Below are 19190 nucleotides of genomic sequence, written 5' to 3'. Positions count from 1 at the left end.
GATCTTTGTGATTATGAATTTGCTTGGATACCGGTTTTGAATTTGATTGGGATACCAGTTATTCTGTTTCCTATGTTATGCAGCATAGACTACTCAGTAAATATATACCACGTTATGGTTAAAGGAATTCCTGCTTCAGTCTCATCCATTCCTCTGGAACCTGTTCACCTTCACCGTCAGTCATACTACCTGTCCAGCTACCAGCACAGATTCCAATAATCTTTCAATTATTTAAAACATCTATAGGATACTCAGCTGAGACCGGGAATAATTGATTTAGAGTCATCCAACATTAACGGCTATAACTATTGAAGATGCAAAAAAGGGGTTTTCAGAAATACATTTGCTTTGCAGATATGTATTAATATAAAAAATAATATAACTTTATTATCATAATCTTTATTTTTATTATTGTGTTACATGCGAGACATACCCAGAAATGTCAACGTAGACAACTTACAAGAATGTGTTTACCAGGCAGTGATGAAAACACTTTAATGGAGCTCTAATTCAAACATGCAAAAATATATATTTGATACAATGACCCCTGTTAAAACTGTTGTTACAATGTCACTTCTCATTGTGTACATTTCAAGGTTTCACATAACATAAAACAACTATCTAAATAAAGTTTCTCGGACTAGCACACTGTCGAGTTTCCTATTTACTTTCGAACAATCATATTTCAGGTTTAGGGGGTAATAACTTCATGGAAACCACTTTTCACACTATGTACAGACATAGAGAGCCTGCATGTTACAGTTTTCTTCTGTCGAAAGAGAGTCGGACCAAAATGCAGCGTGGTAAGTTAGATACATTATTAATGATGAAGAAAAAACGAACAAAACAAAAAACGTAAAAACCTAAACAGTCTAACACACACAAACACACAGTGAAACCCAGGCTACCTAAATATGGTTCCCAATCAGAGACAACGAGAATCACCTGACTCTGATTGAGAACCGCCTCAGGCAGCCATAGACTATGCTAGACACCCCTACTCAGCCACAATCCCAATACCTACTAAAACCCCAATACAAAAACACAACACAAAATAAACCCATGTCACACCCTGGCCTAACCAAATAAATATATAAACACAAAATACTAAGACCAGGGTGTGACACTGCACATCATAATGAAACAGGGATGAATGGCTATTCAATGTACAACAGTAGTCTTCTGTAACAGACAATACGTGTTGTTTTATTATAAAAAAATAATACGAATATTATTATCAGAATCTTTAGTATTATTATGTTACATGCGAGACATACCCAGAAATGTCAACGTAGACAACTTACAAGAATGTGTTTACCGGGCAGTGATGAAAACATTTTAAAGGAGCTCTAATTCAAACATGCAAAGATATATATTTGATACAATTACCCCCATTAAAAACGGTTGTTACAATATCACTTCTCATTATGTACATTTCAAGCTTTCAACAACAATAAAACAACCATCTAAATAATGTTTCTCGGCCTAACACACTATTGAGTTTCCTACTTACTAAAGAACAATCACTAAGACAAAACACAAAAAGTTGTAATATAATCTGTATACATGTCATTCTATACTGAAAACAGGTACATCCTGAAAGATTATGATGTTGATGTGATAACACACTTTTTATTCATCTCTCATTTTAGGATAATAGTGTTTATTTGATACTTTACTTAAATTGTATTATTTATCTTGTCTCATACCATGCTAATACACTACCAAGCCATGCAAACAGATGTGGAATTGACCCCATAACAGGTGTTGTCTTTTTGGGATCAATAATTGATCAAGAATAACAATAGGCGTGATCAGATCCTCTTCCCTATTACGGTATCATAAAATGCACAGTCATATGCAAATCTATAAAACTTAACATGACTACTTGCAATGTCATTATTTATGAAACCATCCATCAACGGTTGAATTGTGTTCTTTTTATTTGTACATACACCGAGCTTCCATGTGGCTGGAGCCAAGCAACAGGATAAATTAAAAAGACCCAAATAAAATGTATGTGAAAAGATGGGGTCAAATGTAATTTTTGTTTTGATTTTTTTACAACCAACAGGTCTTCCTAACATTTGACATAACTAGTAAGCCTTACATCCTGAATGTATAGGGGCTCCCAAATAAGGACCGGGAAACACACGGGAGGGATGGGACCCCAAGCCCTTCTAAGTAATTGAGCCGAGTGTCACGACTTCCACCGAAGTTGTTCCCTCTCCTTGTTTGGGCGGCGTTCGGCGGTCGACTTCACCGGCTTTCTAGCCGCCACCGATCCATGTTTCATTTTTCTTTTTGTTTTGTCTGTTTACACACCTGGTTCCCATCTCATAATTTGGTTCCTTATTTAACCCTCTGGTTTCCCTTTCTGTTTTGTGCGTGAGTGTCTTTTGTGTATTCCGGTGTGTTGGATTTTGAGTCCTGTTTTGTCCTTGTTTGGAACGGGATTTTGTTACGTTTTGGATTGAGTAAATCAGTGTTTGTTACTCTTACCTGTGTCCTGCGCCTGACTCCTCTATCTGTTAGATAGACTCTGACACCGAGAACATAAATGCTATATTGTAATTAACTTCTTGACGCTACCCATCCCTTAAAATCATTGACCCATAAGAGAACACAGGACCAAAGCAAAGCATGAGAAATGTAATCTAATAAACAAATGTTTGCATAATGAAAGACATGAAAACTGTCTCCAACAATGTATTTAGCTATGTATAAAAACATTGATATTGTCAGTAAGGTCATTGAGACTAACAATAGTTATTGTGGCAGGTTTAGGGTTAAAATATATTGAAGGATCGTGAATGTTAGAGATTTGTTCACAGTGGGGATTCTGAAAGATGGGGGATTAGAACCCAAAGTAATAATGGTAAGAAAAATCATAAAGATAATTTCATATTCCGGTTTAGATGTTAACAAGGGAGTTTACAGTAGGTCAAAGAGCTGTATAGAGGCAAACAGAGCCACAAATTGACCTACGGTTATGATGTATATGACATGACGATACCTGGGCAATATGGACACGTACAGCATATAAAAATTAACAAGCTTAAATACAGTAGATTTTAAAAGTTTTTCATGTATAAATTCCAATTCATTTTTCATCCTAAATATTGTATCTGTGTGTTTACAGGTCTACATTTCCAAGCTGTATTAAGATATCCTAATGTTGTTTATCTGTGTATGTAGGGCAGCTAACCGATGACTTGTATTCCACCTTCTAGCAATATCAGAGCCGGGCAATACTCTTCACATTTTTAGTTTAGGGGGTGCTTTAGAGCAAAGTACAATAGCCACTCATCAAAAAACATGTTACTGCATTTATTTTTTTGTCAGGCAGGACCATACAGCACTGATTTAGATCACAGATGACTTGGAAAGTTGTCTATTGAACAGCTACCAAAAGGAAAACCTGGTAAATATTTTTAGACATACAACCATCTATTTCGTATATAGGAGAACTTAGAGATATGTTAAAATATGGTTGTGCTTTGTTTATACCTCGGGTATCTCAAAAACTAAAGCCCTGTTTGAGGATTGGTCACTAGCCTAGCAAGCTGGAATACAACCAGATGAGGTTTGAGGAAGTGAAAATGAAATTGAGCTGTCGATTGCAGAGGCGTAGCCGTAGACCAATGAGCACGACTTCCGTGAACCCCTTACGTACAACGCCATCTATGTCCAGGGGACGTGAAACGAATATATCGGGAGGGGGATTTCCACGCAATGCACTTCCTTTACTTGTTTTGCTTTCGATCTGGACACTGAAATAGGCTAATAGTTTTCCTTTTGGTACGCAAAATCACACACTACACGGGGATAACTTTGCGACTGGCAAGAGGACTGTCGATACCTCAAGTTGAATAGAACACTTTATCGCAGGTAACGTTTCCGCATGTTGTTTTTGCTGAAGAGTTATGTATCCATAGAATCATGAAGCGACCATGTAAACCCTAATCGAAAGCAATAAAACCTTGATCCGATCATGGGCAACCGACAATCCGATATGGAATGAAGTTTATTTTCACTTTTGGGTTGACATGTCAGCCAGCTTTCTGGTGAACTTGAACAGCTGTCAGTTTTGGCCACAGCATGACTTTGCGAGACGGATGCAATGTATATTTGTTGCCAACTGTGGCGCATAGCGCACCAGAATGTCGATAAACCATTGAAGTAACCATTTATCGGTAGTTGTCTTTTACATTGTGTATGTTATTATCAGGCTCAGAAAGAAATTGGAAGCATAATGGAATTGGAACAAGCTTGGTTCTGGTAAATTACATGACTACTAGGCTACAAATGCAGGGTTGACTAAATTATAACTACAAGTTCGTTATTTTATTGGCTTAATGTTCTTAATATAATATGTATGATAAACCCAATATGCAAATATATTAAAGTAACATTCTCATAACCTGTTACAGTTGATTGGTTTAGGAGTTTCTTGCGTTTTGTTGGAGTGGACCTTGATCACAAACGTGATTACTCTACTTGCAGCACTAACTAGAGGTCATGGTCATCACAAGCCTTATGTGCACCGTTAACCTATTTTCAAGATTCATTAACACCTTATTACACATCAACAGAGTACAGTTCGACATGTGATATAACACATCTGAACGTATTATTGTGTGTTGTTGTGGCCCCTCTGTATTAGATGTGTTTTGGTACTGGGTTCTGCTCTGTATGAGATCAGATGTTGCTGATAATCTCAGGGAATTGTCATCCCCCAAATGGGCCAATTGGTCTCAGATGTTTTCTGATCTGTTGCTGTCTTCAGGACGTGAAGTGAAGGGTTCATTCATTCAATTTACTGTTTATTTCCTCCTTGCTCTGTGTCTGCAGGCCACCATGCCCGTGGAGAGGATGCGAATGCGACCATGGCTGGAGGAACAGATCAACTCTTGCCTAATTCCTGGGCTGAAATGGGTTAATAGAGTAAGTGAAATGTATATTTATTGAGATACTGAGTTTGCCTTAGTATGGAAGTTCACCATATTCTAAGTTTATACTGTACCTGGTTTTCAAGCTTTGCTGAAGCAACAATTGCTACCAAACCCACCAACATAACCCCTCCATCATATAGGAACACAAACAGGCGTGTACACATCTAAACAGCCTGTGTGCATCTTACTATATTCTTTAACAACTGTTTTGAGTAGCACTTTATAAAAACTCCACGTAATAAAGCATTTATAATGAATTAGTAAATTCATTTATTTATCATGTATTAGTCATTACTCCATTCTTTAGATTTAATATACTGTAGGTCCTTATAAACCATTTACTAATCATTAGTTAAGTATTTTTGCATCACTTCATCTAAAGTGTGGGCACTTTATATTTTATAAATACTTCATAAATGTGGATATGCCATTGGTAGACACTCCAGCATTACCGAATCTTTCTTATGGTCTCAAAATAGCCTAGAACATATCAATGGTAAAATAATAAGCACACATGACAGGATGTTAAAAGAACTATGTCAAACATTTTATCTACAAAAACTGTTGTGAAGGAACTGTTACAAGGACTTAAGGAAGAGTTGTAATGTGAATGTTTTGCTAATGTTGTCAACCTCGCAAACGCAAACTAATTATAAAATAGCGAGCTGTAGCCTACATACAACAGCTAGCCAGACCGGACAGTTTTTCTTTAGTGGATTTTTATTCCTGCATTACTACTGATATGTGATTGAGGTAGAAATGTTACATGTATTATTTTCAGGTAGAAATGTTACATATACAGTTCATTCGGGAAGTATTCAGACCCCTTCACTTTTTCCACATTTTGTTACGTTACTTCCTTATTCCAAAATGGATTAAATCCCCAGTCCACAATCTACACACAATACCCTATAATGACAAACCCTATGAGACTCGAAATTGAGCTCAGGTGCATCCTGTTTCCATTGATCATCCTTGATGTTTCTACAATTGGAGTCCACCTGTGGTAAATTCAATTGGTTGGACATGATTTGGAAAGGCATACAGCTGTCTATATAAGGTCCCACAGATGTCAGAGCAAAAACCAAGCCATGAGTTTGAAGGAATTGGCCGTAGAGCTCCGAGACAGGATTGTGCCGAGGCACAGATCTGGGGAAAGGTACAAAAAAATGTCTACAGCATTGAAGGTCCCCAAGAATACAGTGGCCTCCATCATTCTTAAACGGAAGACATTTAGATTTCCCAAGACTCTTCCCAGAGCTGGCAGCCCGGCCAAACTGATCACTCTGGGGAGAAGGTCCTTGGTCAGGGAGGTGATCAAGAACCCGAAGTTCACTCTGACAGAGCTCCAGAGTTAATCTGTGGAGATGGGAGAACATGCAGTACTCCACCAATCATGCCTTTATGGTAGAGTGGCCAGACGGAAGATATTCCTCAGTAAAGGGCACATGACAGCCAGCTTTGTTTTTTGCCAAAAGAAATATAAAGAAATCTCAGACCATGAGAAACAAGATTCTCTGATCTGATGAAACCAAGATTGAACTCTTTGGCATGAATGCCAAGCATCACTTCTGGATGAAACCTGGCACCATCCCTACGATGAAGCATGGTGGTGGCAGCATCATGATGTGTGGATGTTTATCAGTGGCAGGGACTGGGAGACTAGTCAGGGTTGAGGGAAGAATGAATGGAGCAAAGTACAGAGAGATTCTTGATGAAAACCTGGTCCAGAGCGCTCAGGACCTCAGACTAGTGTGAAGGTTTAGCTTCCAACAGGACAATGACCCTAAGCACACAGCCAAGACAACACAGAAGTGGCTTCGGGACAAGTCTCTGAATATCCTTGAGTGGCCCACCAGAGCCCAGACTTGAACCCAATCGAACATCTCTGGAGAGACCTGAAAATAGCTGTGCAGCGACGCTCCCCATCCAACCTGACAGAGCTTGAGGGGATCTGCAGAGAAGAATGGGAGAAACTCCCCAAATACAGGTGTTTCAAGCTTGTAGCGTCATACCCAAGATGAGTCAAGGCTGTTAATGCTGCCAAAGGTGTTTCAACAAAGTAGTGAGTAAAGAGTCTGAATACTTATGTAAATGTGATACGTCTGTTTAAAAAAACAGTGTGTAAATTGATGAGGAAAAAAACTATTTCACCAATTTTAGAATAAGGCTGTAACGTAACAAAATGTGGAAAAAGTGAAGGGTTCTGAATATTTATAACCTTCAAATGCTTCCAGTGCTTCAGTCTTTTAAAAACAGACTATTTTCACATATGACTTTGTTTGTCAGCACCTTTAATGGGAATTTAAAGGAAGTATCTATTTAAACATAATAAGATAGTTCAGCGAAAGAATGTATTCAGATATTTGTTTCCGTACCTCGTAAGCAGTCTATGGACTCATCTTAATCTCTTGTGGAATGCGTAGGAATGTTTTCGTTTTCGTCCCTGATTATTTGGGCGTGGGGAGATTAATCATGCAGCTGACCAAATTACGCAAGGTGTGTGCGTTGTGTTAGCCAAATCATAAATGTCTGAATCATTGTTGTAATGAACCTGCAGGAGAAGAGGATCTTCCAGATTCCATGGATGCATGCTGCAAGACATGGCTGGGATTTGGAAAAAGATGCTCCTTTATTCAAGAACTGGGCCATTCATACAGGTACAGTTATGAAAATGAAATGATAAGAACTGGCTAACAATACACAGTATGTTACATTACCAATGCCACTGTTATGTGTTATGATCAGTGTTATGACTAAAGTTTATGCAGCAGCATAGCCTTCCAATAATAAGTCATTTTTTATATTCAGGAAAATACCAACTAGGGATCGACAAACCAGACCCGAAAACATGGAAGGCCAATTTCCGCTGTGCAATGAACTCTCTGCCTGATATTGAGGAGGTGAAAGACAAGAGCATCAAGAAGGGAACCAACGCTTTCAGGGTATACAAGATGCTGTCTGCGTCAGAGCGCCAGACCAAGAAAGGCAAGTGGTTGCCTCTCTAGCTCTAAGAGAACAAAGATTGGGGCTCCCAAGTGGTGCAGCAGTCTAAGACACTGCATCTCATTGGTAGACACGACATTACAGACACCCTGGTTCAAATCCAGCTGTATCACAACCGGCTGTGATTGGGAGTCCCATAGGGCGGCACACATTTGGCCCAGCATCGTCCAGGTTTGGCCCGGTGTAGGCCGTCATTGGAAATAAGAATTTGTTCTTAACTGACTTGCCTAGTTAAATATAGGTTAAATAAATACATAAAATTTAATTAGAAATGGCAGAGACCGAATTAAAGATCAGCTTCCAGAGAGGATAACACTTATGGCTTTACTGTGTAGCTACTAGCCAAGTTAATTCATGTATAATATGTGCTGTAAGCACGGTTTTATATGTTATTAACACTTGATTATGTAGATGCACATTTGTTAATGTTGTAGATGTTTTTACATTACTGTTTATTTGCAATCAACAGTTTATCTACATGTTCTTCTCGCTGAGACGGTTGCATAGGCTTGAAATTGACTCACTGAAAAATATTTATTTGTTTCCACCTTTTAACAGTGGAATGTCATGTTGATGTGTTTTCTAGGAAAGAAAAGGAGGGAAAAAGAGGGGAAAAACAAGGTAATAACTAGTGTGTGTTGACACACACGACCTCAGTGCATTACTATTCAATTTCACATTCAGACCATTCTAACCATTCAGACCATTCTAACCATTCAGACCACTCTAACCATTCAGACCATTCAAACCATTCTAACCATTCAGACCATTCAAACCATTCTGACCATTCTAAACATTCAAACCATTCAGACCATTCTAACCATTCAGACCATTCAGACCATTCAAACCATTCTTTGATAATCATTTTTGATAATTTTACTTGGCAAATGTAAAATGATATTAGCAAGCATGACAGACCTCCAGTGAAGATGGAAAGAGATGCCCACACCTCTCTGCCTCTGTCACCCCAGGAACAGGTGGAGCCCAGGTCCTCATCCATGGAGAGCATGAATGGGTCTGTTGAAGACCATGAAGTGGTGAGGATAGAGGTGAAGGATGAAGTGAAAGAGGAGTACATTACAGACTGCACAGGTAAGAGCTTTGACATCAGTGTCTGTTTCCACTACACACATTTAATCAATTGAATTGATGTTGTGTGGTAGACCATTAACCTCTCTGGGATGCGTCCCACCTGGCCAAAAGCCAGTGAAAATGCAGAGCGCCAAATTCAAATAAATTTCTATAAAAATCTAACTTTCATGAAATCACACATGTAAGATACCAAATGAAAGCTACACTTGTTGTGAATCCAGCCAACTGTCAGATTTCAAAAAGGTTTTTTGTCGAAAGCAAACGATGCTATCATCTGAGGATAGCATCTCCGAAAACAAAGAGAGAAAAGTATATTTCAACCCTGCCGGCGCGACACAAAACCCAGAAATAAAAAATGTAATTCATGCCTTACCTTTGACGAGCTTCTTTTGTTGGCACTCCAATATGTCCCATAAACATCACAAATGGTCCTTTTGTTCGATTAATTCCATCGATATATATCCAATATGTCAATTTATTTGGCGCGTTTGATCCAGAAAAACACCGGTTCCAACTTGCACAACGTGACTACAAAATTTCTCAAAAGTTACCTGTAAACTTTGCCAAAACATTTCAAACTACTTTTGTAATACAAATGTAGGTATTTTTTTACATAAATAATCAATAAAATTGAAGACGGGATGATCTATGTTCAATACAGGAGGAAAATATCTAACAGTGCACTACAAGTGACCCTCGTTCTGAACAGGGCTACTTCTTCATGACACAAAGGAAAAACCTCAACCAATTTCTAAAGACTGTTGACATCCAGTGGAAGCAGTAGGAATTGCAAGAAGGTCCCTGAGAAATCTGGATTCCCAATGAAAACCATTGAAAAGAGTGACCTCAAAAAAATCTGAATGGTTTGTCCTCGGGGTTTCGCCTGCTAAATAAGTTCTGTTCTATTCACAGACATGATTCAAACAGTTTTAGAAACTTCAGAGTGTTTTCTATCCAAATCTACTAATAATATGCATATCTTATCTTCTGGGGATTAGTAGCAGGCAGTTGAATTTTGGCATGCATTTCATCCTGACGTGAAAATACTGCCCCGTCACCAAGAAGTTAAGAGAGCACAACAGGAGTAGTGACAAGGAATGTTATTATGAACATGTATAGTAGTTACACACTTACTAATGTCTTATGCATATAGCTGTGAGTAAATTGTTTAGGCTTTCCACTGGAGGACAAATTTATAACCAGGGATTATCTTAAGCTTCCTCAGAATTTCTTCATCCGGGCAGTCGCAGCCCTGGGGATGACCAGCTGATCATCGATGACCTGCCATATGTGTGTCAGACCATCGAGGTGACCACGGAGAATGAGGAGCAGTCAGTCAGCTCCAGCCACCCGTACCCACTCCAGATCTCCCCTGTGTCCTCGTATGGAGGTCAGTCCACACCCCCTAAATCCTCCCACTCCATCCCAACCTATGCCCTAACACAACAGACGGGGTTGCTTGGAACTCACATCAGTAGCCATTATAGGTGTTAATAATGGTATAGTTCCTATAGTTCAGAGCAGCGATGAAAGAGATGTGAATGATTAGAATGTCACTCCAGGTGAATCATTTGATTGGTGATGGGAGGTACCACTATATTTTCTAACACCATTGTATGCCTGCGACTTGTAAGGCCCACTATCACCTCCATTTTAAAATGCCAAGTCAAATTGAAACATTTGAACCTTTATTCAGTCTAGATAGTATAGTACTGTGGTGTATTGCTTAATGTATATAAGGGCCATAAGGCTTCCCTGTTGCAAGCCCAAGGCCAGGCCAGTGCTTGCTATCATAATGGCTACATCACATAATGGCTACACATGGCTACATCACCACTGTCATTCAACCTGCTCATGGTATCACTGTAGAATAAGTTAATGTGTTGCTTGGGAGAAGTATTAACACAGAAAGAGTTGAACTCTTTATATGAATATGAATATGAACTTGTATTTATGCATATTTACACAGTTATTTCTGTATGTGTATGCTTAATATGATACTGTATATGGTTCAGTTGATATTGATCCGCCTGATGTGCTACATATAGTATGATACTGTACATATAACTACTCTACTATTCCTGCATGTTTAGTATTTGGTGAAGCATAACATATAATCTCTACAATGATTATGTGCAGAAGTTCACTAGAGTTCATCACTGATGGTAGCAGATAAGCCTATTGTCATTTCACTTTTTTAACTCTGACATTCTTTCATATGCCCATCCTTCTCCAACCTGTTAGTCTGGAAATCCCTGAGTTATGGGTTTTCATGGTTGTTCTTTCTGTTCTGCTTTACAGAGAGTGACACAGACAGTGTGCACAGTGAAGAGGACTCTAAGGAGGTAAGGACACTGAACAATTGCATTGTCCAATTGCATATCTGTATCAGAAGAAAATCCCATCAGTCAAAAAATTGCCTCCTAACCATTATGTTAGCCAAATAATCATTCAAGACAGCTAGATTATTTTCTACGGTTGGAAAGAAAGTAAAAATCATGAGCTGACACACAGAAGCCTTTGATTTTGAGCCTGTGTGCCTTTATGGAGTGCTTGCAGCATAAAGTGACAGCTTTGTTTTATGTGCCATTGTAGCTGGCTTGTTCTCTTAGCCAAGGGAAGTGCACTTAGCTAGCAGAATTAGCTAATTCTAATAGGGCTGAGCGGCATGGCTGGGCCTGCCTGGGTACACAGACACATACTGTACAGACCGCTGAATCATTAACCCTGCCTTATCAAAAGATAAACAAACCTTCACTTGAAACCCACGATTTTGAGTTCATTACATTAGCCAGTTCTACTGCTTTACAGTAGTAAGAATACTGTAACTGTAGAATGGTGGTACTGTCCCTTTTACTTCTACCACTAGCCCAGCCCATATTGTCAGTTCCTGTTCTAAAGTGCTCTGACGTAAAGAAAGACAAAAAACAGAAGGCAGCTCTCTGGTGAATACCGGATTCACTTTTGTCCCCTGGCTAATGATTAAACCTCATTTCATGTCTTGAATTGTGCTCAAAACAAGCCCAATCACAAATCAAGGCACATACATACAGTTACAGAATTCAACAGGATAGCATTCTTTATTTCTCAACCATTATTTCCCTTTTGTGTTGTAGTGTTCTATTGTTTGTCGTGTTCTAATACATAATGACATGCCCATTGGAGAAACAGAGAAAACTATATAATGCCAAGCTATTTTCTTTGCCCTAGAAAGCCCTGGCTGTCAGCTACTTTCAAAAATTTGGACAAGATGGCTATTGTGGTTCTTGTAGAATATCTTGCTACATTGAGCTTGAAGAGGAAATTTGATGCTGCACACACGCACGTGTGTGTATGTCCGTGGGTGAAGAGGGAGGAGATGAGGTTCCTTAGTATAGATGAATCATGCAGAGCTCAACAGCAGGAAGAGCAGTTTACAAGCATGTTAGAAAGTATTAAGACATACAGCGCTTATAAACATGACAATATGCACATGGGCATGCCAATGTGTTCAAGTTGCAGTAATATATTTTCATTGGTAAATATGCCACATGTTCTGCAAGACTTGCTATAGCTAGGTTTCCATCCAATTGGTGACATATTTTAATGCGAAAATGCAAAACTCTGCATAAAGAAAACATGTGCACACAAAATGTAATTTTTCTCTTAAGTTTTCATGTACTGAGTAAAAATCTAAAGTTCAACACACAATAAGATCCCACCATGTTGAATGAACAAATGATCTGTCGGCGTTTATAAAATTGTATCGAAACGTCCTATTTCCATCACAGCTGTTGTGATTTTTTTTTATATGCTATGACTTTACACGCATGAAAACTGTGGATGGAAATGTGGTTAGTGTCAATGAAATTCCCTCTACTAATGCTGTCAATGATTTATGAAAATTCTACAAACAGACTACTATACATGTTAAGAAATATGCTTGTGGCCAAATCTATATTCAGATCTATCCTGAAATAAGTGTTTGAATGGTTATGGCTGAATTAAACCCACCTTCACTGTGACTTGCAGCATCTTCATGGTGGGCTGTGGGGATCAAGTTTAGCTTCCTCTGTGCTGAGAGTACCATCGTGCTCACTACCCAGCATGGCCACCTTTGTCACTACTGGAAAGGTAACCAACTTCAAAGTGACCAGCACCAGGGACCCCATGCCCCTCATCAGCTACAACAACAGCCCCTGGAAAAGGGACATGCCAGCAGTCCTACACCCTCCTTCAGAGCAGGCTTCCTCCAGCCAGGCCTCTGCTGCAGAGACCCGAGCCAGCGTTATCATGAAGACCTCAGACATCTCTAAGTCCTCTGTGAAGACCTGCTGAAGACCTGGCAGTGCAGTGACTCAAGATATGGGCCAGTCAGTGGCAGGCTTGGCGTGGAAAAGCCTTGATCACAGCTGGCCTTCTTGTTAGACCAGAGTGCCTGCTGGCCTTGTTCGACCAGAGTGCCTACTCATAGGAATGACTGGGACATACAGTACAGTATAGGGGTATGGGGCTCTGTGAGCTGTAGAATATGGATCGATGCCCAAACTGAACCTCCCAAGATCTCAGGGCCTTTTAGATGCGATGGGAGAGAATTCATCTACGAACTGTGAAAATATTTGTAGGGCATCTCATCCCACTTTGCCCACTGTTAATAATGTACATACTAATTTGTCTGCGTAATGGCAAACCGCTTCTGCACCTTATGGAAAGCACTGACGGGGATGTGTCTGGCCACTCTGAGCTGTGTATGTGTGTACACTAACAGCAAAGCTGAAGCCATAGTAGAGGCCTTGTCTATGGCTCACTTTGCAACCTTGTCTTTGGCCTTCAAGGAGATGCCACCCATAGGATAAAAGGATGAAGTGACTAAATGCACTTGGTAATTTATCTAGATGCCTTTTAAGGCACTCTCTTTTAAGCATATATATATACAGTGGGGCAAAAAAGTATTTAGTCAGCCACCAATTGTGCAAGTTCTCCCACTTAAAAAGATGAGAGAGGCCTGTAATTCTCATCATAGGTACACTTCAACTATGACAGACAAAATGAGAAAAAAAATCCAGAAAATCACATTGTAGGATTTTTAATGAATTTATTTGCAAATTATGGTGGAAAATAAGTATTTGGTCACCTACAAACAAGCAAGATTTCTGGCTCTCACAGACCTGTAACTTCTTCTTTAAGAGGCTCCTCTGTCCTCCACTCGTTACCTGTATTAATGGCACCTGTTTGAACTTGTTATCAGTATAAAAGACACCTGTCCACAACCTCAAACAGTCACACTCCAAACTCCACTATGGCCAAGACCAAAGATCTGTCAAAGGACACCAGAAACAAGGGAAGACTGAATTTGCAATAGGTAAGCAGCTTGGTTTGAAGAAATCAACTGTGGGAGCAATTATTAGGAAATGGAAGACATACAAGACCACTGATAATCTCCTTTGATCTGGGGCTCCATGCAAGATCTCACCCCATGGGGTCAAAATGATCACAAGAACGGTGAGCAAAAATCCCAGAACCACATGGGGGGACCTAGTGAATGACCTGCAGAGAGCTGGGACCAAAGTATCAAAGCCTACCATCAGTAACACACTACGCCGCCATGGACTCAAATCCTGCAGTGCCAGACGTGTCCCCCTGCTTATGCCAGTACATGTCCAGGCCCGTCTGAAGTTTGCTAGAGAGCATTTGGATGATCCAGAAGAAGATTGGGAGAATGTCATATGGTCAGATGAAACCAAAATATAACTTTTTGGTAAAAACTAAACTCGTCGTGTTTGGAGGACAAAGAATGCTGAGTTGCATCCAAAGAACACCATACCTACTGTGAAGTATGGGGGTGGAAACATCATGCTTTGGGACTGTTTTTTTTGCAAAGGGACCAGGACGACTGACCCGTGTAAAGGAAAGAATGAATGGGGCCATGTATCGTGAGATTTTGAGAGAAAACCTCCTTCAATCAGCAAGGGCATTGAATATGAAACGTGGCGGGGTCTTTCAGCATGACAATGATCCCAAACACACCGCCCGGGCAACGAAGGAGTGGCTTTGTAAGAAGCATTTCAAGGTCCTGGAGTGGCCTAGCCAGTCTCCAGATCTCAACCCCATAGAAAATCTTTGGAGGGAGTTGAAAGTCCGTGTTGCCCAGCAACAGCCCCAAAACATCACTGCTCTAGAGGAGATCTGCATGGAGGAATGGACCAAAATACCAGCAACAGTGTGTGAAAACTTACAGAAAACGTTTGACCTCTGTCATTGCCAACAAAGGGTATATAACAAAGTATTGAGATAAACTTTTGTTATTGACCAAATACTTATTTTCCACCATAATTTGCAAATAAATTCATTAAAAATCCTACAATGTGATTTTCTGGAGAAAAAAAATCTCATTTTGTCTGTTATAGTTGATGTGTACCTATGATGAAAATTACAGGCCTCTGTCATCTTTTTAAGTGGGAGAACTTGCACGATTGGTGGCTGACTAAATACTTTTTTGCCCCACTGTGTGTGTGTATATATATATATATATATATATATATATATATATATTATATAGGTATATATATTATATAGGTACATTTTAATCTAGGGTGGACAATTATACAATTTGTATATTTTTCCCCCAAAATTAAAGATTTCTGAATATTTGTTAGATTACTTTTTTTTATTGTTATTTACATGACACATGAGGAAAAATATATATATATTCCATCAACATTTTCTGTCTGCATTTGTGACATCTACTGTATGTGAAATTGTACATGCTTGTAGCTTACTGTATGTGTGTGTGTATATATACATTACCAGTCAAAAGTTTGGACACACCTACTCATTCAAGGGTTTTTCTTTATTTTTACTATTTTCTACATTGTAGAATAATAGTGAAGACATCAAAACTATGAAATAACACGTATGGAATCATGTAGTAACCAAAAAAGGTGTGAAACAAATCAAAATATATTTTATATTTGAGATTCTACAAAGTAGCCACCCTTTGCCTTGATGACAGCTTTGCACACTCTTGGCATTCTCTCAACCACCTTAATCTGGAATGCTTTTCCAGCATATGCTGAGCACTTTTTGGCTGCTTTTCCTTCACTCAGCGGTCCAACTCATCCCAAACCATCTCAATTGGGTTGAGGTCGGGTGATTGTGGAGGCCAGGTCATCTGATGCAGCACTCCATCACTCTCCTTCTTGGTCAAATAGCCCTTACACAGCATGGAGGTGTGTTAGGTTATTGTCCTGTTGAAAAACAAATGATAGTCCCACTAAGTGCAAATAAAATGGGATTGAGTATCACTGCAGAATGCTGTGGTAGCCATGCTGGATAAGTGTGCCTTGAATTCTAAATAAATCATAGACAGCGGCACCAGCAAAGCACCCTCACACCATCACACCTCCTCCTCCATGCTTCACGGTGGGAACTACACATGCAGAGACCATCTACTCTCCGCATCACCTACTATGTGTCTCACAAAGACATGGCGGTTGGAACCAAAAATCTCAAATTTGGACTCATCAGACCAAAGGACAGATATCCTTGGTCTTAATGTCCATTGCTAATGTTTCTTGGCCAAAGCAAGTCTCTTCTTATTATTGGTGTCCTTTAGTAGTGGTTTCTTTGCAGCAATTTGACCATGAAGGCCTGTTTCACGCAGTCTCCTCTGAACAGTTGATGTTGAGATGTGTCTGTGACTTGAACTCTGTGAAGCATTTATTTTGGCTGCAATTCTTTAGTCTGGTAACTCTAATGAACTTATCCTCTGCAGCAGAGGTAACTCTCTGGGTCTTCCTTTCTTGTGGCGGTCCTCATGAGAGCCAGTTTTTACATAGCACTTGATGGTTTTTGTGACCACTTGAAGAAACATTCAAAATTCTTGAAATTTTCCAGATTGACTGACATTCATGTCTTAAAGTAAAGATGGATTGTCATTTCTCTTTGCTTATTTGAGCTGTTTTTGCCATAATATGGACTTGGTCTTTTACCAAATAGGGCTATCTTCTGTATACCAGCCCTACCTTGTCACAACACAACTGATTAGCTCAAACGCAATGCACACCTGTTAATTGAAATGCATTCCAGGTGACTACCTCATGAAGTTGGTTGAGTGAATGCCAAGAGTATGCAAAGCTGTCATCAAGGCAACTAGTGGGTACTTTGAAGAATCTCAAATTCTAAAATATATTTTGATTTGTTTAACACTTTTTTGGTTACTACATGAGTCCATATGTGTTATTTCATAGTTTTGATGTCTTCACTATTATTCTACAATGTAGAATATAGTAAAAATAAAGAAAAACCCTGGAATGAGTAGGTGTGCCCAATCTTTTGACTGGTACTGTATGTAATTGTGTGTTTTAAATTAGTTGCTATACATTTACACACGTTTGAGTGTGTCACTGCACATTCAGGGGCAACTCTTAATCCTGTGGATAAACATGCAAATCTTAATAAAAAATATTGTTTTGTAATCCTGTTGTACTACAATGTTGTAATATTTCCAATATTACACCACAGACTGTTTTTCAAGTTTCAATACAGTGACACAGATTAACAGAGGTCAGCAGTGTCCTATAATTTAAGACCAAATGTGTGAAACATTTACGCTGTTGTTTGATTCAGCTGTTGGGATTCAGAAGAGATTTGTTTCATTGTTGTTCTGCTCCTACTGTCCTCACTCAACTCTTGAAGTCAGATCTTTACTCAGAAAATAGTCCCAACGGTGAGTGTTTTGACACTCATAGTATTACTTGTTTCAACAGGAATGAATGCAGTGATATTCAAGTTATTGCCCAATGGCTCTGCGAAGCATTATTATCCTTGCACAAATACTGGTGATTGTGAAATAAAACATTCTTAGTATTTTTTCCCTAGTTTCCTCATAACAATCCTCCTTTCAGATTCTATTGAAAAACAAAGGAGGGCAGTTGTTGAGCTCCAGCCCTCTGCAGCACACAGTAATCCCACATGGGCCTGCTTTGGCTCATGCTCTAGCTGCCGTTTGGTTTTGGTTGCTGTTCTTAGCAGCTCAACTTCCTGTTTGCGCCTGAACACAGCCAATTGGTGCCTGGGTTGCTGTGACACCTATACACCAGATAGGCCATTAGTCAATCCCAGAGTAAACAAAGTATCAACCTCTCCCTCAGAATAGTCCAGAGCACATTATAACAGCTTGTAAATGCCAAGCAATATGAAAAGTCATTGAAGTTATTGCACATGAGTTAGAGGACTAGCCTGTCAGAGATCTCCATATGTTACATGCTGCAATACATTATATTTTCATTTACCACATATTTTAATTTAGTTTAGACTCATTCAAGTCCTGGTTTGGTTGAATAGTCATTGTGCAAATGTAAATGATCAAGTTCGTGACATTACTGTAGTTCTCATGCAGGTCTGAATACATTGCACCAGCTAGTGGCTGTAGTAATAACTAGAATTTAATTGAAAGTACTGTAATTCAGTAGTTAGATGTTTAAACTCACAATAAAGCAATTAAGGTCAAATCAAAGTTTATTGATCGCATACACAGATTTAAAGATGTTATCGCATGTGCAGTGAAATGCTTGTGTTTGTCGCTCCAACAGTGCAGTAATACCTAGCAATCCAAAACAATAAACATATATTCCCAAAAGTTAAAAGAAGGAAATTAAGAAATATCAGAATGAGCAATGTCAGAGTCCAAAATATAAATATATATACACTGAGTGTACAAACCATTAGGAACACCTTCCTAATATTGAGCTGCACCCCATTTTGCCCTCAGAAAAGCCTCAATTCATTGGGGCATGGACTCTAGAAGGTGTCGAAAGCATTCCACAGGGATGCTGGCCCATGTTGGCTGGATGTTCTTTGGATGGTGGACCATTCTTGACCACTCTACACACAGGAAACTGTTGAGCAAGAAAACACCAGCAGCGTTGCAGACACACTCAAACTGATGCACCGGGCACCTACTACCATACCCCATTAAATGTCACTTAAATATTTTGTCTTGCCAATTCACTTTCTGAATGGCACAGTAGAGGGACGGAAGCAAAACTGTTACACATACACAATACATGTCTCAATTGTCTGAAGGCTTAAAAATCCATCTTTAACCTGTATCCTCCCCTTCATCTACACCGGTTGAATTGGATTTAACATCAATAA

The 19190-nt window shown here is 39.3% G+C and overlaps 1 protein-coding gene across 3 annotated transcripts; it reads left to right on the top strand.

The window, feature by feature from the left end:
* The first annotated feature begins 3674 nt into the window (after positions 1-3674).
* On the top strand, positions 3675-14030 carry LOC112234662 (interferon regulatory factor 2). 3 transcript variants are annotated; one of them, XM_024402910.2, is made up of 9 exons: positions 3675-3891; positions 4855-4947; positions 7516-7615; positions 7767-7943; positions 8548-8582; positions 8933-9053; positions 10279-10443; positions 11355-11398; positions 13065-14030. In XM_024402910.2, the coding sequence occupies exons 2-9, from the start codon at positions 4861-4863 to the stop codon at positions 13368-13370; spliced, it is 1035 nt and encodes a 344-aa protein (XP_024258678.1). In that variant the 5' UTR covers positions 3675-3891; positions 4855-4860; the 3' UTR covers positions 13371-14030. The 3 variants fall into 3 exon arrangements, with proteins under 3 accessions (XP_024258678.1, XP_024258669.1, XP_024258687.1); XM_024402901.2 differs by having other exon boundaries at positions 3676-3891; positions 10270-10443; XM_024402919.2 differs by having other exon boundaries at positions 3676-3891; positions 10270-10443; positions 12264-13205.
* The last annotated feature ends 5160 nt before the right edge of the window (positions 14031-19190 follow it).

The sequence above is a fragment of the Oncorhynchus tshawytscha genome, linkage group LG03 (genome assembly GCF_018296145.1).
Source record: "Oncorhynchus tshawytscha isolate Ot180627B linkage group LG03, Otsh_v2.0, whole genome shotgun sequence".
NCBI lineage: Eukaryota > Metazoa > Chordata > Actinopteri > Salmoniformes > Salmonidae > Oncorhynchus > Oncorhynchus tshawytscha.
The sequence above is the reverse complement of the archived record's forward strand: the minus strand, read 5'-3'. Positions and strand labels throughout refer to the sequence as shown.

What these genes read in the sequence shown, in the direction of transcription:
- LOC112234662 (XM_024402901.2), top strand. Translation starts at nt 4,861, where the DNA reads ATGCCCGTGGAGAGGATGCGAATGCGACCATGGCTGGAGGAACAGATC. An exon ending in AGAGCGCCAGACCAAGAAAG is followed by an intron (nt 7,944 to 8,547) that starts GCAAGTGGTTGC and finishes TGTGTTTTCTAG; the next exon opens with GAAAGAAAAGGAGGGAAAAA. An exon ending in GTACATTACAGACTGCACAG is followed by an intron (nt 9,054 to 10,269) that starts GTAAGAGCTTTG and finishes GATTATCTTAAG; the next exon opens with CTTCCTCAGAATTTCTTCAT.